Source organism: Talpa occidentalis, unplaced genomic scaffold (genome assembly GCF_014898055.3).
Source record: "Talpa occidentalis isolate TD23 unplaced genomic scaffold, MPIMG_talOcc4v2.1 talOcc4.10, whole genome shotgun sequence".
Lineage (NCBI taxonomy): Eukaryota > Metazoa > Chordata > Mammalia > Eulipotyphla > Talpidae > Talpa > Talpa occidentalis.
In genome coordinates, this window is record NW_023600993.1 from 9,395,376 (window position 1) to 9,422,749 (window position 27,374).

Genomic DNA, 27,374 nt, shown 5'->3' on the forward strand with positions numbered 1-27,374 from the left:
AGCTTCGCAACCCAGCGCTCAACCGCTGCGCCACCGGGGAAGCCCCGACATTCTTGCTCTCTGCCAGGCCTGTTCTTTTCCTGCCAGCTGTACTGCCTGAGGTGCGGCCTGGCCAGGGAGGCTGTGCCTTGGTACAGCTCCTTGTACTAGACGGGCAGGACATCAGTGCTGTGCGGGCTGCAGAGGACACCAACCAAGGTGGGCTTTTCGGGCAGGCACAGCTGTCCTCCCCCGAGTACCCACCTGTGTTCGTCTAGGAAACCGCAGGCAGGAGAGCCGAGATAGTGCTATGGGGGCCCATGCAGCCTCTGGGAGCCCTCAGGCCCTGGCCAGGCCCCAGCTCGTCCCTGCTGTCAGAGCGGATCTTCTTCCCTAGGGGAGATTCCCACCAAGAGGGTACTCGGGAGGTAAGGGAGCCAGACACTGGGGGATGGTGGGGTGCTTCTCAAAGTTGGGGCCAAGCCCTGCGCACTCTCCTGGCCTCCCACCTTAAGCCAGAAAAGACAGTGATAGTGGGTGGAGCAAGCGCGCACTGTGCACGAGCGGTTGTGATGCTTCACATCTCCTTCCACCTCACAGTAGCCCGATGAAATCGGGACAGTGAGTCACAGGCCCGGCTACAAAGAGCAACCCAGCTTTGCAATCACACTGGTTGGAGCCTGTGCTCATAACGCCTGCTACTCAGCACCTCCTCGCTTGCTGGGTCGGTAGGCAGCAGTAGACGGGCGCCTTCGGGATCTGACTGAGAGCAGGGCAAGGTGTGAGGAAGACGACTTGATCTGGAGTCTAAGAACCAAGCCCTGAGCTCTCTGAACCTCTTCTCCAGCCTTGAATCTTTTCCCAGCAATTGAGGAACCAGAGAGAAGCAGCAGGGGCAGAGGCCATCCCAGATGCCCAGGGAACCCTGATTTCCAGAGCCATCCCGCTGAGGGTGGAGGGAATGGCCACCGCCTGCCGGGTCTCCTGGCCTAGGTAGTCCCCAGAGAGTGACCCACCTCGCCCTACCTTCTGTGCCGGTGGTTCTGGAGAGGTACAATGGTTGGGTTATTTTAATTTTCCTCCTATTTTTTCCAGCAAGGCTTGTGATTATTACATTAATCTTCCAGGCGAAGTTTTTACGACCCATCCCTCGCCGACTATGAGAAGTTTCTCCATCCATTACCAAGAGGGAAACAGACCCTGGTGGGGAGGAAAATATTTGTTACATCTTATCAGGCTGACACACAATCTAACAACAATTACAGCAGCCCCATTTTTTGCACTATTTCAGCTCTGGCGTGAAAAATTGTTGTAATATTAAAGTGAGGCAGGGTGGGGGCTGGTCATCGGAGGTGACTGGATCTTGGCAGCTCTGGGCCCGGGCTCTCTTGGGTGCCTCCTCGCCAGCCGATTGGGTGGCGGAGGAGAAGGGAAGCTTGTTCATAAATCCCAGCTCGCCGTCCCTGTGCTAATGGCCCTGGAAATGCTGTGAGAGTGGGAAGGGCCCTGGAAGGGCGGGTCCCGGCCCAGCAGGGAAGCTGACCCTCGTGCTCAGCCCCGGTGTCTTTCCACCTGCCACAGCCCTTCGGGAGCACCCCACAGGTTGGTTTGAGGATACTTTGTTGTGTTTTTTTGGACGAAACATGACACTCACCAGAAAGTGTCATGTTAGCAAACCTCACCCCTTTTTCTAATAAATTGGAGCCGCACAGTGGGGGCACACTTCCGGTTGATGTCCCTGTCTTAGACCCCAGGGCCACCGGACACTGGTCACCCACCATTCCACAGCTCTCCCAGGACCAGTCCTGCTCTGGGCAGCTGGGCTGCTTGCGAAGCCCGAGTCCTCAGGGCCTGGGTGGAGGTGGCAGCTGGGAGCGGGGCGGTCGGAACTGAGGGGGCACGGCGGCAGGGATGTGGCTTTGAGTGTTTGGCCCTTGGTCCTGATGGGGCTCGTCCCTTCTGGTCCTTGAGCCTTGGTTTCCTCAGCTGTCAGAGCCGGGAGATCATATTCCATAGGTGGATGGTGAGGACTTGGTGAGGTCACCTGTGGCTGCACTTGCACTAGAAAATCTAAAATTCGGCGAAGAATTCCCAATCCTTGTCCTTGTCCTTGGAAGATGTCCAAGTTTGTCCAATGGTAGTCACAGGTAGGATGGGTTACTCCCTCCCCAGCCCAGATTGCTGGTCTTTGGAAGGGTCTAGAGAGCCCTGGTGGCTGGGCCTTTCTGCACTGGGCTTATCCAGAGGGGGAAGCGCAGCCTCAAGGAGCTCCAGCAGCCAGGAGAGACTTGGTGAAGGCCTGGGTGTTTGCCCTCAGCGCAGGGACTTCCTGTGGGGCCTCCCATGAGGAGAGGCCCAGCCAGGGCTGGAGCAGCCAGAGGGGAGACGTGGCTGTACCCCACCCCTGCACCCCCCGTCAAGCTGTGACATTTGTCAGGCCAGACTAGCCCTCCATTTTGATGTCTGGGAAACAGGCCCCCCGAGGGGTAGAATGTCTTCCCTCTGTCCCCGGCTGTTGATCCGTTCACACCTGCCCCCCCCCCCAGACGTGGGCCCCGGTCCCTTCCCCAGGACGCGGGGACGGCCCCGGAGGGGGCGCAGGCGGGGCGGGCGGGGCGGGGGGCGGGGGCGGCCAGGCGCGGGGGCTGCTCTCGGCCGCTGGCCCTGTCGGTCCTCCCGTCACTCGGCGGCGGGCGCGGTGATTAATGGCCGGGCCGCGCCGCCCGTGCCGCCGTCCGCGCGCGTCTGGGAGGCGATGGATGCGGCTGTCAGGCCGGCCCGGCCCGCGCTGACCCCCGGCCCCGGCCCCGCGCGATCAATGGGCGGCGCGCGGCGGGCGGCGGCTGGGCCGGCGCGATAAGATGCGGCGATGGGCGCCCGCCGACGGCCCGCTCCGCCACCCGCCCCGCCGCCCGCCGCGGATCGGCGCCGTCAGGGCCGCGTGATTAATGGGGTGCGGGGAGCGGCGGGGAGGGCGCGGGGCGCGGGCCGCGGACCCCGCCCTGGAGCGCGCGCCGGGTCGGGAGCCGGAGCGGGGCGCGGGGGGAGAAGCCACCGCCGGGCCGGCCGCGCCCCGCGCCCCGCGCCCCGCCCTGGGCCCCGACGCCGCCGAGGGGTGCGGGCCGGGCGCAGCGGGCGCGCCGGGGGCCGGCAGGACCCAGGACGCCGGGCTCAGACGTGGCAGCGGCGCCCACGTTGCCAGGGCCCGCGCCCCGCAGGCGCGACTGGGCTGCAAGCGCGGGGCTTGCCCGGAGCGGGGCGCCGCTGAAGTGCTCGTCCCCCCGGGCCGGTCCCCGCGCCAGGGTCCCGGCCTCCCGGCCGTCAGCTCCGCCCGCTCCCGCCGTCCCCGCGCGCCCGCGCCCGCCCTGGCCCCGACGCCCCGGGCACCTCCGCGCCAGCCCCGGCTCGTGCCCCCGCAGGCGACTCTGGGGACCAGCCCGCGCCGGAGCCCGAGCTGCCCGCGCCGCGGCACAAAGGCCGGCCGGGAAAGGGCCCGGCTTCCCGGGGGCGCCGGCGCGGGGGAGCCGCCAGCCCGGCGCCCGCAGCCCCGCGGGGCGGAGCCGGTCGGGGCTTTGAGGGGGCGCGGGGGCTCCGGCTGCAGAGGGCCCGGCAGGGGGGCGGCCGGCGGGCGCGCGAGGGCCCGGGGCGACGGAAGGGGGCGCGCACCAGCGAGGGGAGGGCTGAGGAGGCCGCCCGGGCAGGCTGGGGCTCCCCGCGGGGCGGCCGGGCGTCAGGGGCCGTGCGGCCCCCGGGGCGGCCGGGTCCTCGCGAGCCCGGATCTCGGCTGCTCGGCGCCCGCGAGGCGAGGCCACAGCGCCCCCGCGCGGCCACACGCCCGCCGCGCAGCTGCTCCCCGCGGGCCGCCGAGGCCAGGGCGGGCCGGGCAGGGGGGTCTCCAAACGCCCACGTGCCGAACGTCAGGGAAGCTTCCTGTGAAAACCACAAAGGGGGGTCCGCAGTGAGGAATCTCGTCTCCTCCCTCAGACCCAACTCCCCGCCCCTGCCTTCCGGGGGCGGCGCTCTCCCCGAGCGCCCCGGGGTGCATCTGTGGAGCATTTCAAGCAAGTTGAGGGGCTGCCCGGGGAACCCCGTATCGTCACCAGGGCACACCCTCCTTTCTCCCATCGGTGCGTCTGTCTCTCATGCATTTCAAGTTGTGGACGTCAGTACACTTCATCCCCAAATTCTTCAGCATCTGTTCAATTATCTCGTGCTCGACATTTGTGCTTTTTAAAGGTTGAATTTGCGCACAGGGACATACACTGTCCTGGGGGGTTATTCCATGAGTTTTTTTTATTTTTTTTCCCCTGCAGGCCCTAACCTGAGCATTCCATGAGCTGCAGCAAGTGAAACCCAAACGCCTGTCACAGATGTGCCTCTTACCCACCAACCTGCAACAGCAGAGGCGACAGTTTTGGGCTCTTGTCAATTATGCTTTGCCTGCTTCGGAACTTCACAGAAACGGGATCACATGCTGTTTTGGTGACGGGTCCCTTGAGTTCCCTTCAGATGGTGTGATCTGCGCTTTGAGACCCAGGTGCCTGTGATGTGTCTTTGCACTTGCTTTTTTGATTGCTGTGTAGGGTGCTATTACAGGGGGTCCCCCCATCTACTCATCCTCACAACTGCCGATGACCCCCTGGGCTGTGTCTACTTCTCGGCTGCTATGAATAGGCGTCAGGGAACATTCCCCATCTCTGTGCAGGCATCTATTTTTATTCCTCTTGGGTAAGGACCAGGAGTGGAGTAGCTACACGCAGGGTAGGTATGTTTAGTTTCGTGAGAAATTGCTAGAGCTTTTTCCCATGGTGTCTTTTTTTTTTTTTAGCCTCCACAGGAGGAACTTGCTACCAGCCCCCTTCTGATGGGAATTTAAATGTCTTTACTGGCTTTGCAGGATAAATAGTAGTCCCTAGGCACAAGGGACTTTGAAAAAAGGTCCAGTGGCTTGGTAGGTGCCTCAGAGCCCTACTGCTGAGGCATGAGCTTTCCGAGGGAAGCAGCAGCTATTAGTCTACGTGCCCCACAGGGGTTCAGTAACGTCATGTTTGTGGAATGGAAAGAAGGGGTGTTCAGGTGTTCTGGCCAAAAGCTCTCGAGCAGGGAGATGGGGAGACCCAGAGGGCTTGGGGGCAGGGGAGTGAGGTGGGCACTGCCACCGAGGGGCACCCCACCAGGACATGTGCCCAGGCTCCTGCACTTCACTTTATCCGAGCACGCAGCTGACAGCACCCGAGGACACCTTTCCAGGCAAACTGCGGAGAGGACGTCCGTGCAGGGAGCCGGCCAACGTCACCTGCACCGAAGGGCACCCGGGCTTCTCTCACCTTCTCCTTCCGAACAAAAGGGGACTGAAAACCAAGAGAACAGGACCGACTGGCTTGTAAAAAGTTGGCTTTATTTGTCACTTATTCACCTTATCTCAGTTATGCCATTTTGGCGTCCACAGTGACAGTCCCCTGGAAGCCGAGCTCAGCCCCCACCGTGTGATCACTGATCACAGCCCAAGCCGCACAGGGCCCCGCTGAAGGGCACAGACTGCCAGTGGGCCCAGGAGCCTGGGGAGGATGCCCTGCCTGCCCAGGGCTGAGATGTCCCAGCCACGGGAGGGCCGGGCAGACGGCGTGGTGGGGGAGGCTCAGGTCTCTGCGCAGGACTGGGTCTGACAAGGCCACGCGTGATGTGGTGGTATCCCCGGGCTGTGCGCCCAGACTCCCCAGGCCCAGCCTGGTTCTGCTGCTGACTGGCCGGGTAGCTTTAGGCAAGTCGCTTCTTGTCCCTTGGTTGGTCTGCTTCCTGGTTAGCACTGCCAGTGAGGTCTCCTGGGAGCACCCTCCTGACTCAGAGAGGGCCTGACTTGGCACCTCTATGGATGTGACCATGGCTCTGTGCTTCAAGGCCACTGTGTGCCCGCTGCTGGTGGGGAACCTCTCTCCACGGGCCACACTCACCCCCAAACCCGGCTCCAGCGAGAACCCTGCAGGCAGTCTCGCTAAAGGCCTTAGAGGTTTCAAGTCCTAAGATCTAATCACCTGTTCTTTTGAACAGAATTTATTTTAGTCATAATTGTGAAGTCTTTTTATATCAAACACTGGAGCAACTTACCAAAAACCATGCTCTCTAACCCTGATTTCACCACAGATCTCAGGCCTGCGGCCCCCTCTTCTGGTGGAAGTTGAGAGATCAGTGGCATCTTGTCATTTACTTACTCGCATTTGGTCCTAAGTACAATAAAAAAGTCCTAAAAATATGAGTGGAAGCCGTCATCCTACAGGAGCGGCGGCCTGTGAGCTGAGATGTCGCCTGCGAGGCCCTGCCGTGGAGCCCCAGTCAGGGGCCAGTGGAGGCGCGAGTGACCCACAGGGAGGCCGGCTGGGCGGCGATGGGGAGAAGCGAAGAGACGGGTATCCCTTCACGTCCTCTCTGCCTGCCTGACCCGACCAGGCACAACTTCGGAGGGCAGACAATTCCCGACCTCCCCCCACCAGACACAAGCTAACTGAAGACAGAGAGGGCAGAGCCCAGCCAACGCTTTCTTCTCAGCCTCGAAGCCTGACTGAAACAGTCGACGGGAAACGCCAACAGGCACACGCAGAAAAATTCACAGGTGGCCCAGGAGTGTCTCTGGGAAGTGCAGCCCTCTCATTTGGAAGAAGCTCTGCCCAAAACACTACTTTCAGAAGAGAAAACATCTACGTCTTCCAGAGAAACAATTTTAAGCCAGATGCCCCTAACCCTGATGGTGAAGGGGACTCACGTGAGTCGCCCTCGTCCACCAAGAGTCACACGATGTGCCCCTGGCCTCACGCCGCCCGCCACAGCCACATGGAGAGATATCAAAATCGTTTGTGCTTCTAACCAACAAGTCCCTTCGTGGGTGAACAGCTGAGACCACGGCAGCCGCCCACAGCACTGAGAAGGTGCAAAGGTTAAAACAAAAGTTACGTGGATGCTCGGGGATCATCGTTCACCATCCCCACCGCCGGCAGTCAGCCGAACCAACCTCGCTACAGTTCTTTTGCCAATGCCAGAATAAAAAGCAAAATCTCAAATTGGAAAATTTCCAGCACTTTACAAAGTGGAATGAAAGAATATGAAATTCAAAAACATTATGAAACAAAAGTCCACATGCCAAAGCAGCACGCCCTTGCCTGAGCGCGCCCACAGTGAGGTGTCTTGTTCCCCCTTCCTCAGCAATTCCACTCCCTGGTCCTGGGTGGACGCGGCTCAGAACAGAAGGGCCCCCATGCTGCCGACCTCGCTCTGCTCCTTGACGAAGATTTCAAAGTACTGGTAGATGATGGTGACGGCGAGCAGGATCCCAGTTCCCGAACCGATGGCGCCCAGGAAGTCAGCCAGGACGGAGAGGGCCCCGATGCAGAGTCCACCGAAGGCCGCGGCGGTGGGGATGTACCTGGGGAGCAGGAGACGTGTCAGCTACGTGCCCGCCTGGCCCAGTCACAGGGAGGGGCGGGGCAGTCCGCCTGCTTCCTCCGCCTCAGGGACCTCACTCCTTTAGAGGGCACTCCACTCTCCCGCAGAATTTTACCCTCTCACACTAACGGTCTCGACTAGGGCAGTCTGTCCAGTTCATGGCCACAAGAGCCTCATGTGGCTAGGCCAAACCAAGATGTGGAAAAAAGCAAGTGAGATTCTGAAGTCAGGAAAGCAAAATATCACATGATCTTTCTTGTGTTAATATGTTATCCTGCATATACTGCTGCTGTTCTGCTTATAATTGTTAGGTTAAATATATCACTAAAATTAATTTCACCTGCTTTTCCCCCCCTTTTTGTTAAGGTATAGCTAATGCATAACATTGTATTAATTTTAGGTGCATCTTTTTACTTTTTGAATGCGGCCACTGGGAAAGTCACCATTTCCTGGTTCACTCTACTGAACAGACCATAAGTTCAGCGGCTTCAGAGGATTCTTCTGGAGAGAATGAGTGAAACTGCCCAGCTCCCTCGCGAGGGTGGAAAATGTTCTAAAATGTGCTTCAACAACTCATCCTGGGGCTGTTCTTGTGCAGTGAGCTGTGGTCCAGGGACAAGCCGGCTCTGCCCCCACTTAGAGGGACAGTCACGCCTACTCGTGCACATGCCGCCCTGGCTGCTTTCAAGAGCCCACAGAAGAGATGGACAGTTATGACAAACTATGTGGCTCGAGAAGCCTAAGACACTACTTCCAACCCTGCTGCCCAAGAGGCAACTCTATTCTAAATGAAAAAGGGGGCACAGACTGCAACGTGCTGGGAAAGCACCCCAAAGGTTACACTAAACTTCTGCTTCCCTGCTCCCCCAGACCCAGCTGGTCACCAAGGGCTATGGCCAGCTCCTCCTCAGTGTCCCTCAGCTGCACCCGAGCCCCCACCTCTGCCCAGATTCACACAGCAATTCCTGCTCCTTCTAGGTAGGTCTCAGTCTCCAGCGCCGACTTTAAAGGGACCACGAGCTCTGTCCATTCCCAGCAGCTTCCCTCCAACGTGGCATCATTTGCACCCAGAACCAACCCTTGCCCACTCTGAGCTCACAGGCCACCAGCCTGAGGATGCCTGACCTGCCTCCCAGAAGCATCCTGCCTGCCCCTGCAGAGGTGAGGGCTCGCTCCTTGGGGCCTCCTGGCTCATATCCTCACCATACCACCTCAGAACCCTTGGGCCACAAACTTCTGTCTCCTCTTTGAGGACAAGGGCTGTATGTGTTTGTCTTTTTATTATGTCTCCAGTGTCCAGCACCTGGCAAGTTCATAAATATTTAAAGACACAGGGACTTTTTAATCCTTACCTCAAGGATAAGATTTAATGAACCAGAAATCCCAAAGGGGTACCAGGATGTCTGACCTACAAGAAAACCACAAAAACCAAGCTGGGAGCCAGCACTCACCGATTGAGTTCATGCACCATGGAAGTCTCTCGGTGGCCCCTCATCACCATCTGCTGCTCCTTCAACTGCTTTGCAACCTATGTGATGTTCATGGAGAAGACAATGTTAAATGCTTAATTGGAAGCAAAGGGAAGATAGATATTTTGTGGTGGAAATGACCTAAGCGCACAATGACTAGCGCCTAACAATAGCTACGTTGCTTACTTCAGAACTGCTGCAGCAGAGTCACAAGGCAGGCTGGTTTCAGTGTGGCTCCAGCTTCCCAGCCGAGCACTAACCACTGCACCCCAATGGGGATGAGGTGTGTGAATTCACTTTCTCAGGAGGAGCTGACAAGTCGCGGCCCCTTCCACCAGATCAGATGAGAACTACGGTTTCCTACTTTCCTTACCTTGCTAGAAACTGTAATTCTACTTACATCTTTGGCCGAGGAGCCTGAGACCTCAATCCACGTTTTGGAGAAGAAGGCGCAGGAGCCCAGCATGAACACTATGTACACGACAGCGTGGACGGGATCTTCTAGCACGGAGCCGAAAGACTCTGGAGGGGACAGGTAATAGCAAAGGCCACCAACAGGATAAGCACGGGCTGGGCCCCCGGAAGAAGTATCCTGAGAAGAACAGAGAGGGCCGTAAGTGCTGAGTCATCATCCCTTAGCATCAAACAAAAAAACAGTCTGATAGATGAAAAAGAATATGATTTTGCTCAAGTAAGTTTTCTCACCAGAAAAAAAAAAAAAATTAATGTGCTGAACAGGTAAAAGGTACAATCAGGAAGTCTCTCTAGGTGAAATAGAGGACCACATGCAGACCACACCAGCACAACCTGCCAGAGCACAACAGCCTACACGGCTTGTGACAGCAGCTGTACTTACCGACCAGGTGCCCAGCAGGCTGACAAGCAGGTTGCCACTGAAGCGGGCAGACAGCATCTGGGAGATGACGTACAGGTTGGACACCAGGGCTGACTGCAGGATGATGGGGATGTTGGAGGTGTAAAAGAGCTTGATCGGGTAGGTGTTGTACTGGCCTCGGTAACGGGCAGACTTGATGGGCAGGTCCACTCGGAAGCCCTGCAAAGCCAAAGAGGAAAAACCCCCTTCACCACCTCAGTCCGGCAGGGGCAGCCAGGTCCGTCGCGAGGGAGCAGCCCAAGCATCAGGCCAGGGCTCTCCTGCCTTCCATCCCCACCACTGCACTTGGGGACATGTGAACAGAAGGCTCCCAGAAAGACTGGCTGGAAGATGTACCAAAGCACAGCTCTGGAAGGACCCCCATACTGTCACAAGACAAAGTCCAGCACATGACTGCATCTCCGTGGACATACAGGAAGGCTGAGCACACGTGCCCATGGCAACTCTTATTCTCTCCAGTGGTGGGCTCTGGTGCTTTTACCGTGGCTGGGAGAGCAGGTCACTGTGGCGTCCGCCTCAGCCCCCTCAAATGCCCTTTTGGGTATTTTTAATTAGAAACACTAAGCTTTTCTAGAAACATCATCTTTTCCGCTGAAACGCTGTAGAAAAGGTTTCTTTTCTATTATTTTTACAAATTCTCAGTGCCTAGAACAGGTCTCAGAATACCGAGGATAAAGCCAATTCTTAATAATCCAACTGTAAATACCTGCCAAGTCTTAACGCACCAGCTTGTATTAATCGGGAACCTAGCAAAAGTCTTAGCCGAGGGGGCAGACTGCCTGGAGCTCAGGAAAAGCGCTGAGCTGGGATAGACACCCTTTCATCAATTCATTAAGCTGCCTTCTCCAACTGCTCCCCCTCCGTTTCAATCAGATACAAAGTGGATGATCAAGAAGGCAAAGCTCTGTCCAGCCACTCAGAGCAGCCAGCAGTTCAGGTCTCCTTTTCTAAAGCAAGTCACACAGCCAAGTGATCTGGAAGCCAAGAGCTCTCAAGAGAAGGGCCTTCTCCAAGCAGGCAACAGCTCTACACATACTCCACAACCTTGGGTAAGACAGTGGTTAGGTTTTACAGTTCGATTACTCTCCACTTCCCTTAAACTAAAAATATATTTTTATCTGCTGATAAGCCAATCCAAAGAAACACAATTTCAGAAACACTATATCTGCCTCAGGTTTGTTTAGCTCAGGTTAGTGACCCAGTGGAACACTCCTGTCCACTCACATGGAAACCTGCTCTCTTCAAATGCCACCTCATCAGCTCAAAGCAATACAATGACAAGCACATCCCCGTGGGGCATGGGGGGACGCACACTCTGAAGCTGAAATCCAGATCATCCAACATCTTGTGGCTGGACCTGGACGCACCTGGAAGTAAATGACCACTGCGAAGACGAAGATGGTGGCGATCAGATTCATGAGGTTGGGCAGGTTCTGGCGGTAGAAGGCCTCCCGGAGGGCGCGGACCTTGTCGGTGCGTGTGGCCAGGAGATGGAACAGGGCGATGATGGCGCCTTCAAATTCCATTCCTGTGGGCGAGGAAGGGGACATGTGGTAAAGGAACAAACAAGCAACTAAATTTGGCTCTAAGCTTCCAGTGGCTAAAAGAGAGGAAGACAGAATTGGTGATGCGTCTCACGTGCCTACTCCTATAATCATAGGGATACAATCTCATTCCTTGTTTCTATTTCTTCTTAGAGATTCCAGAAATGGACTGCTCTACTTTTTAAATCAACTCATCTCCTTTCTTTGGCATAGGTGAGCCAATGGCCACCAGATGCCTGGAAAGAAGATCAACTACAGAGGGGGCTCGGAACCTCCAAATCTACTTCCGTGGAACACCCCAGGCAGCAGGCTGAGTGCAGCTCAGCAGCTCTGAGTGCAGGCTGCCCTGACAAAGTGGGGCTCGGCTGGCTGCTCCTACACTGAGGGTCAAGCACAAAGGACAACATGTGTGCCCAGCACATGGCCCGAGCCAAACTGGAGTTTACCCTGTGTGAGAGGATGCTGAGGAGGGAGGAGGGCCAGGAATACACAGCCAGGACACAGAGCCAGCTTACTGAGGGAATGAAGGAAGAGAGCAAGAGTGGGCACCCGTCATGGGACAGCGCTGGTCTATCCCCCCAGTGTAAGGAATTCAGGGACCTGAAGGTTGGAGCCAGGACAGCCTTATAGTTTGGGCTGCTCAGACAGGAAGGAACTCGCTCACTCTGTCCCCTCAACAACTTCCACTACCTCTGAGATCTCAGCTTCGATTATGCTCCCCTTGTTCATTCTGTTCCAGCCACACACAGTTCTAGAAAAACCTGAGGTCATTCCCTTAAGGCCTCTGCACCTGCTGGGTTGGGCCAAAACAGTCATGTGGCTCTCATCTGTTTGTAGGACTTTGTTCAAGGCCTTCCTTGATTACCCAGACTAGCCCTGTGATAACCCCCTATTCCCATATTCCCTTGCCTTGTTTCCTCCAGGGTGTCTGCAGGGATGCCCGACCCGGCACTGTTGTAACACACAAATCACTACTTTGTATTCCCAGTGTCTAGGATAGTGCTGAGCCTTTCACAAGTACCTGATAAATATTGCAGAATGAAAGGCAATGTCAGGGTTAGAACTAATTCTCCTAATTTTTAACAAAATTATTTCTTGAAATGTAGTGGCGTTGAATCTCTTGGAGTAAGATAAGTGTTATTTCAGGAACAAAAGCTGCTTTGTACCTGCATTGTCCCTGCTAATCCTGGTGGCCTCTTTCCACTTGCCCAGGGTAGCAGCAATGATTGATCTCCGACCTGGGAGGGCTCAGCTGGCAATGTATTTCCCTGTCACCAAGCTAAGTCATAGCAGAGTCCCAGATGTAGGTGCCAGGCTGCCTTCAAAGCCCTGTGACTTTTGTGACCTCTGTCCTCCAGGGTCCAGTCCTGGTGAACCATCCTTCTCTCTCTGCCTTCAGTCCTCAGCAAGCATGGTGCTTGGAGCCCACACACAGGGCTGCAGAATCACCTTCCCAGATGCACCTTCTGCAGGTCCCAAATGTTCCCGCTGACATCATAACGTTCTTACTCAAAGTGAGAAAAAGACTCACCTGTGCCTCTCAATTATCCATCGCTCTTGAAATCAAGAACCTGTCTGTCTCTTGCATTCTCCTTAGCACCTCACTCACTGTTTTCCTTTTCAAACAGGCTAGCTTGTCAAAGCTGACCACCGCAACAGTTCACCGCTGCAAGCTCTGCCTGTTTTCCCCGCCAGTCCGGGTTGAATTGTTCCTCTCAAGCCCTGGTTCCCACCGCCTCCCTGACCTGCTTCTGAACGCAGTGTGGTTCCTTGACCTTTGCTGACCACCCCTTCCTGGGTCTATACCAGGATCATTTTCTCGTGCCTTAGGTTTGTCCTCCAGGCCAGTTCCGGTAACAGTCTTGCCACATACCTGAACTCTTATCCCTTCATCTGTCTGCCTTTTTAATCCATCCCTGAAAAGCCCTGCCTTCTGCCCTCTGGTGTCCAATTTGCTTGGACTTTCAGGAAGTGCTGAGGGAAGATCAAATTGGCTCTTGCCCACTCTTCTCTGATGCTCCTTGACACCTCCGGCCTCACACTACACTCCTCTGTAATCTGGTGGGCACATGTGGCCTTCATTTGTCCGGGGACCTATTTTCAGCCTCACTAATGAGATTGTACGGTCGCTGGAGGCCAGGGACCCTGTTTCCAGCATTCAGTTCAAGGAAAATACTCAAATGTGCACAGATATTTCTCATGGGACTCTGAGTCAGTAGCATATTTAGTGATTTTTTTTTTTTTTAAAAAGTTGGTTTCTCTTTCCTAGTCAATTCAGGTTCCCTTGTATATTTGGTAACGGTTATCAAAAAAATCCCCTGTAACAAGAGTGTCTTGGCACTCTTCTGGGATAGAACGCAGAACACTAACGTTTGATAGGCAGCTACTAGGAGTCAGGCATCACAAACATCCTGTGGTATTTCCCATTCAATCCTGACAGCAAAGGCTCAGAGGTAGAGAAATATGCCCGAAGCCACTACCAAGGAGAGCTCCAAGTTCAGGCCTCTTTCACAAAGTTGCCCCTTGTATGGCCACGTGCACCAGATGCACGTACAAGAATATTTGCTGTTTCACTATTGTAGTAACAACAAAAAACTGCAAACAGCCTAAATGTCCACTAAAAAAAGACCGGTTAAAATAACTGAGGATCTTCCTTGCAGTGGAAGTCCTTCATGCTGTGCTAAGAAAATGAAGTCGGACTCTATATTCTGGTAGGGCCAACGCCTGTGAGATACTTGTATGTGAAAACACAAAGTTACGTATCACGATGAGCATAAGCTCCTCTGTTTTTCAAAAACCCCGAGATGCACAGAAATCAGGAGCTGTACCTAAAAATAGGTCATTTTTCCTTGGAATGGGGACACTTCTGCCTTCTGCTTTGTACACATTACTTTTCATTGCACCCAGTCCCAAGGGAAGCCGGGGTCCTCACCTCGGCCAGTGTTGACAGTGGTGGGGCTGAACGCCTTCCACACGATGGTCTCGCAAATGTTCGTGGCGATGAAGAGGGAGATACCAGAGCCCAGGCCGTATCCTTTTTGCAGAAGTTCATCCAAAAGTAGGACAATTAAGCCAGCAACAAAGAGCTGTAAAAATTAAAATATATATGCAAAGGAAACCAAATAGACCATGAATGACTGTGCCCACGGCAGGGTTTCTTTCTACAGCAGCTGGCTTTCCTGATAATGAGCATCCGTCAGTAGGGCCTCCCTCTGATGAATTCAGACGGGCCAACACATGGGCTCTGGCTTCTTCTCAGAAAACATTTCTTTATATATGGCTCAGATTAGTTATCTGGGAAGTATGAGTAGGTATGAGGACAACTTAGAAGGGGGTGTCATCAGGCAATTACCTGTATCGTGATTAACAGGCAGATTCCAGCACCCATTTCAGAAGGATCCCCGTACATTCCTGTCATCACATACACGATAGACTGGCCGATGGTAATGATCATTCCAAACACTAGAAAGGAAAAGAAAGTTGTGTTTTTAATGTGGGACGCTGCCGTCAGCGAGGAAGCAGGGAACACCTGCTCTGCATCAGCAAGCGCAAGGATGATATGCTCACAAATGTGCTCATGGGGAAGAAAATATGACTGCCCCCATTCCTGCCCCCAAGGAACTCGGTCCAGGAAAGACCCAACAGCTGCTTCTGCCAGAGCATCTGCTAATCCAACGCCCCGCAACAGGAGTGCCTGGCTCTCTAGCTTCACCTTCTAAACTCACTTTCCTTTCAGTGATGCGAGGAGGCAAAGGGTTGAAGGAAGACAAATCTGGTTCTTATGAAAGGTGAGTCAGGGAGTAAAACTTATTGAAGACAACGTGCGGGGCACACAATTTGGTGATGTTGCCAACTTGTAGCGCCTGGACTAGGCAGCTGGCTTGGGCTATGGATAGTTCCTGCGCCAACTACCATCTTGTGCCACCAGGGAGGCCCTGTTATCCCCATTTTTACAGACAAAGAAACATGGCCATAACAGCTGCTGTCTAATTTTGTCCCAAGTCACAGAGCTAGTAAATAGTAGAGCTGGGCTGAGAGGCTCACCAACCTCCTAGATGGAATCCTTTTAAGGTATCTATGCCAGATAGATACCCTGTGCCAGGCGCTCTGATGTCTCACATGTTACCCAGTCAAACTCTTATGATGACTCTGAAGTAGCTATCACCTCCTTCCGAGAGGTGAGAAACTGTAGCCAGAGGAAGGGAAGCCTTCCAAGCCCTGCATCTTAACACTCAATCTCACAGTCTCAGGAGCACTTGACACCCCTTCCCCGCCCCCCCAGCCTCACCTAATCCACCCAAAAGGTCTTGCACTAACTCTCCCTGAAGTGCTTTCTTGCTAAAACAGGCCGAGAGGGTTACACTGTACAAACAAAAACTGTTTTGACACCCCACAAATTCAAATTCTCAAACACAGACATTTGAAAAGTATTCAGAATCTCACATTTTTGGGCTCCGTTGAAGAGGGCTCGGTCTTTTGGGGTGTCACCAACTTCAATTATCTTGGCGCCAGCCAAGAGCTGCATGATGAGGCCAGAGGTGACAATGGGAGAGATACCCAGCTCCATCAACGTGCCTAGGGGAAAGGGGGAGGCAAAACACAGCCACTGTTAGCTTGGAAAAGTAGAACATTAGTAAGAAGCTGAATGAGCGAAATTTGTTCCCTTTTATACAAACCCAGTATGTTTCAGTTTGCTAGCAGCATTTAACTTAGAGGATAACCCTCAAATATCAATGATTAGAGTCTAATTCAATTCATTCTGCTCAGTCTGCCAGGCAACATCACTGTTTAGGAGGTCACATGATGTTTAAACAGACTGCTGCATTTAAATTCACCATAAACAGATTCATCCTGGTTTTAGAGAGATAAGAAAGTTTCCTCTCTTCATCAGTCAAAAAGGATAACATTCCGATAATTTCCAGAGTCTGGAAAGAAGGTCTGTACAATTCTATCTAGTTGTGAATAAACCTCTACTTCCATTATGCTAAAATGAGCTATATTTCCACCTGATTTGGAACTTCATTCGAATTATCTTTTAAAAATGAGTTAATCGAAAGCAGCATCACTATAAACATTAAAACACCCACCTCCACCTCCCTCCCTTCCATTCCCTACCCCCTCCAAAACTAGGGTATACAAAACACTGTTAGGTATTTTTGGACACACACGCATGTATATATAACCTATAGATATGAAAAAGATACAGCTGGGAAGTAAATTACATATTTTAAAGAATGTTATCAAAACCGGAGGAATACGGGTAGAAATGCCATCATTTCAGTTGTTTAAAAAGCTTTCTAGTTTTCCATGTATTTTTTAAATTCTCTGTGATGTAGACTTATCTCGTTATTAGGAGTTTTCTACTGCATTCAAATGCAGTTCTGAATATGATAATATACCTTAGGGCTGAATCCAGCATGTGCAAGGCTATTCAGCACAGCACACTCTCTTCCTAACCACTCTCAAAATGCCACATAAAGCCAAAGCCTGCAGTTAAACTAAAGCAGGCCAGGTAAGCCCACACCATACAGAGGAAGTGCAGAGAGCCAGTCCTACCTCTGTTAGAGGCTAGAATCACTCTTATCCAGTAGAAAGGGTCAGCTGAATCGGAAGACATGATACCAAACAGGGGGATCTGGAAACAAGCAGTGAGAAAGAGTTACCGCGCCTGTCTCCAGCCCACTCGCATCCCCACGCAAGAGACTAGAACACAAAGCCTGTGCTTACCTGACAGCATACTAAGAAGATAAAGAGGGTGATAGCAGTCCACAGCACCTTCTCCTTAAACTGAATCTATCGAAGAAGAGAACACATTATTGTCATAAGTAAATCAACAGAAATGGACTTTAAATCAGAGTAGTTTTTTTTTCCCAGTTTGCCAGAGAAGCCAACCTTGAAAATCCCAACCCTGTAAATCCCAACCCCACACCACCCATCAGTACCTGCGCTGCATGCTTTCTATGCACACGCGCACACGCAAAGGTCTTTACAGACATCACCTCATTTCATCCTTGTACCACATAGTATCACTTTTATTTTTCTCTGAGAAAATTAAGTCTTTGTCTCAAATCCCACAGCTGAAATGAATCTCAGTCCAAAGCGTGTGCTCTTGACTACGCGCATTAACACTTCAGGACTAGACCCAAGGGAAAAAACCACTGCACTAGACAACCGTAACATCCGAGTCACTTTCACTTTTATTCAAAAGGGTTTCCTAGTTGACAAAGTCGTTGTTATTCTGAAGTCAACTAATTTAGAATTTTTAATTATTTAGTCGTGTGTTGTCTGTGAATTAAGGGTAACACAAGGTAACTGTGTAATAGCCTGGGGAAGGCAGGACAGCTGCATGTTTAACTGATTCCCTAACCACTGCAAGCACCTTTCAGCTTACTCTCCACACGCTGTCAGTGTGTAAGCAGACAGATGATTATTTGGAATCATTTTGGACATGAGGAATAAACATCACCTGAGAAGTTTGGGGGCCCTTTCCCCCGCAAGGCCCCGCGGATACCAAGAAGTGGGAATGGGGAATCACTGGGTCTTCCCGCCTCTGAAACCGTCTTGGGCTACAGTGTTTACCCTGCGTCTCACACACGTTAGAGGTGCTCAAGTGCCTAAGTGGAACTCGTGCTTAGGGGGAAAAGAAAATGATAGAAGGTATTGAGTCACAACTGCCAGGAATGTTGGTGTGAAAAAAATAATGCTTTTTAATTTGAGGGGAAAAGAAGTTTAAGGAAGCAGAGAGTTGGGGCTGGCTCCCTGATCGGAACAGAAGTTGCAGTTCCCCAAGTCTCCTGCTTTAGGTGGCCACTAGACAATCACACAGAGGTGAGGGGAATTCAGCATCCAGACAGTCCACCTGAGATCACAGCACTTATCTTCCCCATCGAGCTAAAGCAGGCCAGTGAAGCCCACACTTACAGAGGAAGTGCCGAGAGCCCGTCCCACCTCTGTGAGAACGCACCCCTCCTCATCTATCATCTCCCCTCACCACACCAGAAAGTAAGAGGCCAAGGGAAGGCAACACCACTTCAGGCTAACCACTAAACTAACAAGCTTTTATTGATTCTTTATGGGGGGAAAGAGGGGGGAATTTCCACAAGATACCGCGATCTTAAATAACCGATCTCCTCTCCTAGATCCACCAAACTCAACAGCAAAACTCCCAGAGCTCTCTAACCAAGTCCCCCCCATTCTACTTAAATAGTGCCTGAACCCCTGTTTCTTAGCTCACTCCCAGAGTTCCCTCTCTAGAGCAAGTCTCTAGGCCACTCTCCTCTAGCCTACTTCCAAAGCAATTTGCAAATCTGTCTGGATCCTATTGCTCCCCACCTACCCTTAACAACCTACCAATTCTGAACAACTCTGAACACTCTCCCACCTGCTTGTCTTCTTTGCGCTGCACTCTGCATGCATACATGTTCCTTATGCCCAAAATTCCCCTCAAGAAATTTCTACTCTTCTTCAAAATCACCATCATATATCACATGTAGTCATTCCCACCCTGAGCCACTGCTTCCACTACCATGCTTAGTTACATGGTCAAGATCACATAGCTATAAGGTTGTGAGAAGGGTGGAACTCAGGTTTGCCCAACTCCAGAGCCTGCCCTTTTTACTACAGTGGGTGGAGTGGGTGGAGAGTTTTGCAAGACAACTCATCAAAGGTAGCACCATATATGAGATATCTATACAAAAGGACTTTAAATAAAAAGAAAAAAACAGTAAACTCCAAGATCCCGCGTGTCCATGCTGATGTCCAGTACACATACACATGTGAATGTACAAACGATATTTTGAATATAAAGACAAATATATTTTACTAATCATTGTCTTTAACACAACAAGAATCCAAAGAAACTTTCCTTCATTATCTAATAGCTTTACTCACATGGTGACACTATCTCACCCCAGAAATTCTAATAAAGATTCAACATAGCGCTGCATTTCTATTTTTCCAATATTTAATGTGGCTGCTCTAAAAGCCAGGTCCACAAAATGCCCTAATTCTTAGGAGCATGACAGCCTACACAAAGGGTACAAACTCAATTGTACAGAATAAGAGTCTGCTCTTAGCTCCTTTTAGCAGCTGGATACAAAGAACATCTCCTAGGAAAAAAACAACATGTGATATGCTCCTGCTGGAGGTGAAGAAGGAAAGGTAATTCAATCCGAGTCTCCCAAAAGGCTTTTGAGGCCTTATTCACCCAGGCAAGGATCCATATTTGGGACGGGGCAGAAAAGGTTGGGGTCACCAGAGTAACATGCACAAATGATGCTCCAAACAAAGCACGATGATTTCGTCGGAAATTCCCACAGAACCAGGTCACCTTCGACAAAGCTCAGGGGGACCCCAGGAGCAGCACCCCTGGGGGAGGCGAAGGGCGAGAGTTTCCATTTGGCGTCTTGAGGCCATTTTTAATTGTCTTGTAAACTTCAAGCCCAGACAGTTTCACGACGTCCTCTCTGCCGGGGGGTTTGGGGAACTCACCTTCCTCTCCGGCTTCTGGATTTCCGGCAGGATGACACAGAAGGGCTTGATGACTTCCAGAAATTTGACTTTGACGGGGAGACAAAACGAGAGTTAGGGCGGAGAAGCCTCCCGACCTCCCCGACCCGGGGGAGCCCCCGCCCGGGGCGAGCGCGAGCCGGAGCCCGCCGAGCGGGGGGCGCGCGGAGACCCCGGGCGGGCGGGCGGGCGGCGCGCGCCCCGTTCGGCGGGACCCGGGCAGGCCCGGAGGGCGCGCGCCCGCCCGGCGCGGCGCGGGGCAGGGGGGTCCGGCCCGGCCCGGCGTCGCCGGGGCGACCCCGCGGCACTCACTCGCCATGACGGCGGCTGCTCGGGCTCCGGGTCCCGCTTCGGCTCCGCTCCGCTCCGACAGAGGCGACGCGGCCCGCGGCCCAGCCTGCTCCGGAGCGCCGCCGCTGCGCCGAGAGACACGTCAGTGCTAGCACCGCGGCGAGCGGCGCGGCGGGGCGGGCCGGGGGCGGGCCGCGGGCCGCTTCCGCTTCCTGCCACGCGCTGCGCGCCGGCCGCCGGCGCCGGGACCACAACTCCCGGCATGCAGCGGGGCCCCCGGGGCGGGTGGGCACGCGGCGCGCCGGGAGGGAGCGTGCGGCTGCGCAGACGAGGCTACGCGGGCGCGCGCGGGGCGTGGCCGACCTGCCGCGGCGGAAGCGGTCGGGGCAGGGGGAGGAAGGGAGGCCCTCGGGGTCGCGCGACGCGCGCGGAGCTGCCAGCCGGGCGGAGGCCCGAGCCGTCGTCAGTGACGGCTCGCTGAGTTAGGGGCTGGGTTGCCAGGGTCCCGGGGGCAGGGGCCCTGTCCCCGCGCCGACCTCGCGGCGAGACTGCGCGGCCGGTGGGGGGCGGGCACCCGTCTGCTGAATCACGGAGGAAACCCCAGGCTGCCCCGGCGGGGGTCCCGGAAGTGCGGCCTCGGCCGGCCGCGGGGGCACGTGGCGATCGTTCCTGGAAGGACGAGCCGTCGGGGAAGTTGGGGCAGCTCGGGACAGGCTCTGACCCGCCGGGGAGTCTAGGCAGGCCTCCTGGGGGTGACGCGTGCAGCCCTGGCAGAGTCCAGCGAGAGGAAATGGGGCGAGGCGCGGCGGGGGCTGCCCGAGGCGTGGGGAAGGAGCCTGCGTGGCTGGAGCACAGGCTGTGCTCGTGTGGCCGCGGGACGCCAGCCGGAGTTTGGAATCCATCAATACTTTCGTGGCCAGGGTGGCTTGTGAGGAGTAATCCAAGAGGAGTAGACTTCACGCTGTGACGGTTTTGGGGAGCAGAGGGGCGCTGTTGCCTGGGCTTGCCTGGAGCTAAAGCTTGATCTGGGCCGGTGGAAGTTGGAGATGCAGATATGGCCAGGTGCTTTTTTGCCGTATTAATGCAAGGCTTGCTATTTCTTTTATTTCTAGCAGGCAGCCAGCATTTTAAATCCTTGCTTCAGGACTTTTGGTAGGGCTTTTATTTGAAAACCTAATCCTGGGGTGGAAAATGGAAATGACTACAGGAGGCTGGCAGGTAACTTCAAACAGAGAAGTGGCCTAGGTATGACATCACTTGATATCTCCCACCCAGAGGAGTAAGCATGGACTGCTTTTCTGCAGCTGCTTGGGAAATACAGCTCCATCTTTCAGATCTGGGGCCCACTGATAATCTCTTACGGAGTTTTGACCAGAAGCTAAAACTGGCAGCCCCTGGTAGAGGACAGGACAGAACTAACAATTAGGCAGCGTTCACCCCCATATCATGCTGATATTGAAATATTAAAACACTTCATGGTAAATGGTATCGTAATTACAATAAATTAATAATAAATTTTGACAGACTCTTTGGGTTGTACTGACGGTTTTAGAATGGTATTACTGCTAACATTGTAGCTGAGAAAAACAGTGGTTGAAGGGACCAGGGCTAAATAGCTTGTATTAACAAGATATTAGTTGCTTTAGGAGAATCACTAGCTTAAAATTTTACTGTTAGCACATGATAATTCTTTCAAAAGTAGCAGGTGTGTGGTGTGTTTATATTTACACATTTAAAATAAATTATTAAGGACAAATACAGTAGTGAAATTTCTTTTGATATTCTCCAAGAATCTGCACAAAATAAAACTTGTAATAAAAAAAAAAAAACCTTGGGGCCTCCCCGGTGGCGCAGCGGTTGAGCGCTGGGTTGCGAAGCTGCCTGTGGCCTCTGCGGCGCCGGTTCGATCCCCAGCTGCTCCCCGGCCACCGGAGGAGGGTCCCACATGGCGTGCAGACCTCTCCTGCCGCCCGCTGCCCCCCTCAGCAGTGTACTTTGGTCCTTCTGCCTGCTCTGCTCCCCGCTCTGGCTCTGGTGAATTCTCTCACCCTCCCGCGCTTCTGACTGTACCCAGTGCATGTATAAACAAAAACAAACAAACAAATAAATAAACAAAACATGCCTCTATAAAAACAAAACAAAACCTTGTATTAAAACTTTTTACATAAATTCTAATTCTGGAATGAAAAATAGATCTTTTCAACCAAGAATCTGATTTACTGCTAGGACTATCTTGAGCAAATAGTGCTTAAAAGATCATAGTGCTAACAGATAATAGTGCTAAACATGTATATGTATTTTATCAGGGCACAGTTAAAACTTGTGGTTTAAGTGGAGAAAATTGGTGATAATCAATGAAGAAAACATTGAAAACATAACCTCAAATTAATATTTGAAAACTTAAAATGCCCAAAAATGCTATCATAGGATAAAACTATCAAAAAGATTTGGAAGGTACTGTCAGAATTTTTAGCGCTATATAATTGTGCATATCCATGAAAATATTACTAGAACTTCTAAAGTAATAATATTGAGATGGACGGGACTGTAGACCCACTTGTCAACAAAATATTTTACCTAAATGGGCAAAGAGATTAAGACAGTTTTATTTTTTACATTTTTTAGTTGAAAATTTTAAAATCAGTTTTCATTGCGGTTACACTGGTTTACAACTGTCTAGGTTAGTATAGATTCATCTCTCTTCAGATGTATGTTACCATACCAGACACACCACCAACGCACCAGTAATCCTCCATGGTCCATTTTATTGGCCCCCTAAGGCTTATTATCATAGTGAATTTCATCAAAGAAGTGTCATTGTTACACATAAAAGTTTTAATTGCTTAAAAAAAATTCATGTTTTGAAAAAAAAAGATGTTGATATTATGGTGCTGAATACAATACATTGAACTTTGTAGTCAAGAAAAATTGTATTTCATCAAAAAGAACTTACAGTGCTTGTATAAATAAATAAATATTAAAAAAAAGATGTCATTGGAGTACTTTACAATTTAAGAAGTCATTGGATTTTGTATAAAATGTGCCAGTGTAATGCTAGAGAGTCTGGAGTTTCAGCCAAACGTTTAGAAAAAATTTGGATGTTTTAATTTGGCACTAAGTCATTAAATTTAATTTCAGAGAAAGCAATACAAGTCATTCTTATATTTTTCTCAATGATATTTGCTACCACACATTAAATATCAGAAAGAGCTGCACATTAAGAAATGAAGATTGAACCTTGATGTATATTTGAAGTACTAGACCTCCACAGGCAACTTGGAGATCAGGAAGTTCTGTATTACAAAGAACTTTGTAATGTAGCTTAAGGGCACTGCCCAAGGTTACTTAACCAAGAAGCCACACAAAGAAATGGAAACCCTACCTTCTGGAGATGCTTTACTGTGACTTTTAGAATTGACTGCTTTTGGGATACAGAATTACTACAGCCCTCCAGTGGGGGTTTTGAGGCCCACAGGGGAAGGAAAGACAATTTCATTTTTCTTTTTTTTAATAATTAAAAAAAATTTATGCATACAAAAACTGGGGTATAGGGCAGTGGTGTGGGAGGTTGAGAAAATTCACCACAGACAGAGAGGGGAACAGAACAGGGAGATCTACTGAAATACACTGCTGAGGGGAGCAGCAGGTGGGACAGGAGAGGTCTGCTGCGCCCTATGGGTTGCTCCCTGGCCGGGGATCGAACTCATGCTGCAGTGGCTGCAGATAGCTTCATAGTTGAATCTTTTTTTTTAAGATTTATTTATTTATTTATACAGGAACTGGGGTACAGGTCAGAAGCGTGGTAGGGTGAGAGAATTCACCAGAGACAGAGCGGGGAGCAGAACAGGCAGATGGACCAAAGACACTGCTAAGGGGAGCAGTGGGTGAGCCAGGAGAGGTCTGCTGCGCCATGTGGGTTTCTCCCTGGCCGGAGGGGAATCGAACCGGCGCTGCAGAGGCTGCGAACAGCTTTGCAGTGCAGCGCTCAACCGCTGTGGGGAGGCCCATAGGTTGCATCTTAACCCCTTGTGCCACCAGGGAGGTCCCCCATTTCATTTTTCAAAAGTCTCCAAACCCCTCAGGGAAAAAAAAAGGCAAAAAAAAAAAAAAAAAAAAAAAAAAGCTTACCCAAATCCCAGAGCTGAGAATACCACCAACTGTCTCATTTACTATCCTTAGTCTTTGGGAAAGTGACAGAAACACACTGTCTGGAGCCTCTTCCAAAAGATCTGAAGCACGTAAAGACATCACAAAACGTGTCTGACAAGCTTTGGTATGACGTGGTTTATTTCCTAAGTAGATTTGGTCTGAATATGGTAGCAGAGGTTTCTTCGAGGTCCTGTTGAGGTCAGATGGAACAATTTCTTGGATTTTTCATGTGAAAGTAAATATAATTCTGGAAGTGATATCTAAGCACTTTTGCTCTAACCACCTGGGAACCCATAGAGATGTCTGCTGCCACTTACTGTCACATGTTCTCATATTTGCAACATCTCTCTACAGGTCAAGACACCCCCCCTCACCCCAACCAAAGTTGTTGGCTTCAAAACAGAAATTTCACTTTCTTATCTCTGTTTCAGCTTCCTGGAATTGTCAGGAACACAACCAACACATCATAGTGAGAATTAGCTATGTTGTTAGCACCTGAACTGGGACTCAGGCCCACTGGATCGGAGGCCAAGTTTCCTCATTGCCTTCTTGGCTGTCCCCCTAAAGGTGAAGGTTGGGATAGTGTCACACAGAGACAATCTAATGAAGAGTCTAATGTTGGGATTTGGAGCTCATGTTTTAGAGCCAGAAGGTCCAACTTGAAATCAAGGCCTCAGATGAACCCTATCCCCACGGGCAGGTAACCAGACTTCTGAGTCATAACCTTCTGACTCTCCAAGTAGGGATAATGAATGGCATCTCCCTCAGTGTACATCTGTGAGAGCTCAGAAAGCTTTTGAAAGCACTTCATAATTAATAGCTTCCTTTTGTCCCCCCCCATCACTCCCCTCAGATTTTTTGAAAGCAGGTCTTTATTAGCCAAGAGTCCAGTGGAAATTAGTGTAGGTCTAAAAAGAAATTAGAAAATTAGGATATGAGTAAGAAAGGAAAATCCAGGTCATAATCTAGCTTCACAGATCTTGTCCTGTTCCCAACTGTGTTAACAGAATTACTATTTTCCTATCCCCAGGTTTGGAAACCTGAATGCATTTCGCGCCTCTGTTCTGGTTATCATGGCCGCATTCAATCTCACCGCTCAAATTCTTCTGGGCCCTTCACTATCACTGCCCTTGTTTGGGCATATCACCCCTGGCCTAGACAAAGGTAACAGAAACGGCTCTTCTTCGTTCCCCTGTAATCCTGTCCAGTGTATCCTCTGCAGACTTCCTAAAGCTTTCCCCACTGTTGTTCAATTAACTTTAATGGTGTCTGTTCAGTTATAATTGAGTTTGGCTTCTTACTACAGAAAACCCCAAATAACAACAGCTTAGACACGGTGACATTTCTCTCTCTTACTTTCAGGAAGTCTGGAAGGAGCCATCCAGAGCCACTGCCATGTTCCACGGGTTCATAGACCCAGGTTCCTTCTAGCTTATTGCTCTGCCATGTGTGGTTTTGCATTCATTTCTAAGGTTACCTCACCCCATTATCTAATACGAATGCGCCAGAGTCAGTCATACATCTACATTCTAATGAACAAGGAAGGGGACAAGGTCAGTTTCTTCTTTTCAAGACCTTGTTTAAAAATTGCATGTACAACTTCCATTTACATCTCATAGGCCTGAATTTAGTCTTTTGTCACACATTGCTGCAAGGGAGGCTGGAGCATGTAGAGCTTATATTGAACAGCACACACATATACGCGGCTGGATAAATATGTATTAATGTCCAGGCCTGGGTCTCCACAACCAGGACCAAGACAGAGAGACACCTGTAGTGCCTCAGCAGGCTCCCTTGTGTGGCAACGCTTTGAAGACATCTCTCTCCTCCCACTGCCCACCCTCGGGTAATCACTGTCCTGATCTCTGTGGCTCTAGTTGACTTTTACCTATTTTTGAACAATGAATGCACTGAAGCATTGTTCATTGTGGCGTCTTTTGTGTCTGACTCCTTTCACTCAACCTTCTATCTGTCTGTGAGATTCACCCACAGTGTTGCATGTAGTACAACTTGCTCTTTATTAGTGCTCTGTAGTATTCCACCACAATTTATCCATTCTTGTTGATGGGCATTTGGATGGTTTCCAGCTTTTGGCTATTTTTAATCAAACTGCTATGAACATTTGTATGCAAGTCTTTCAGTGGCTTGAAGTTTTGTTTCTCTTGGGTATTTATCTAGGAGCAGAATTGCTGAGTCTGGATATGCAGTCATTATTTCAGATGGGCACAGATTCAGCTAAAATCAATCATATTCCATTATCATGGAAGAAGGAGAGAACAAATTTCGGGAGCTAACCAGACACCCTATGCTACTGCACTGTCTACACATGGCAGCCAGACCATCTGGCATGCAAGCACGAGGCTCTCTACCAACAGCTCTGCACCTGCCTTTCCTGTTTTAGCTCCCACTCTGCTCTGACCTCTTCCCAGACACTTTCCACTGGGGGTCTTTCATGCTTCTCCATCTGTCTGGAATGTCTCCTCTTCCTCCTCTTCCCCACCCCGCAGTCTTGCCTCTGCTCACATAAATCCCACTCATCCCTGGAGGTGCTGCACAGGTGTTACCACCCACACATTGCCACCCCCATGCCCCCAAGTTGGGCCAATTTCTGTGTGCCATCTGTTTCTATGGTGTGCTGTACCTTGGCAGATCCATGGAGCACATTTGCCTTGTTATAACTTGCTCATAACACCCCAGAATTTAGAACTGGGAGGTCCTGAAAGGTCCTGAAACTCAGAGGAGCTTGTCTAACAAATCCCAGGGTGGCTGCTGAGTGGTCTATATGTTATAAAGGGAGAGAGGTTCATGCTGGGCATGGAAAGGCATGAGGCCCCATAGAGACCTCTCAATGTAATGGAAGGATCGTGAAGGAATTGAAAGGAATGACTTCCACCAGAGAAGTTGGTGAGCCTTTATCTCAGATGCCACCCAACATGTTGACTGGCCCCTGGATGGGCAGGCCCACACAGTGGGGACTCAGGGTTGGCAACTTGGAGGCCCCCTGTAAGGCCTGCTGTCCTGTGCTCTGTGCCAAGGCTGTCTGAAGCAGCCTTGAATCCTCATGCCCACCGATTCCCTCGCCTGGACAGCAGCAGGCACTCGCAT

At 51.5% G+C, this 27,374-nt stretch overlaps 1 protein-coding gene across 1 annotated transcript; it reads right to left on the reverse strand.

The window, feature by feature from the left end:
- Positions 1-5,334: 5,334 nt before the first annotated feature.
- On the reverse strand, positions 5,335-20,244 carry SEC61A1 (SEC61 translocon subunit alpha 1). Its single transcript, XM_037524119.2, has 12 exons — positions 20,142-20,244; positions 19,812-19,879; positions 17,049-17,114; positions 16,878-16,956; positions 15,765-15,896; positions 14,674-14,783; positions 14,254-14,407; positions 11,145-11,305; positions 9,739-9,936; positions 9,283-9,474; positions 8,865-8,941; positions 5,335-7,393 (listed from the first exon to the last, which is right to left on the reverse strand). The coding sequence occupies exons 1-12, from the start codon at positions 20,146-20,148 to the stop codon at positions 7,207-7,209; spliced, it is 1,431 nt and encodes a 476-aa protein (XP_037380016.1). The 5' UTR covers positions 20,149-20,244; the 3' UTR covers positions 5,335-7,206.
- Between the last annotated feature and the right edge of the window lie 7,130 nt (positions 20,245-27,374).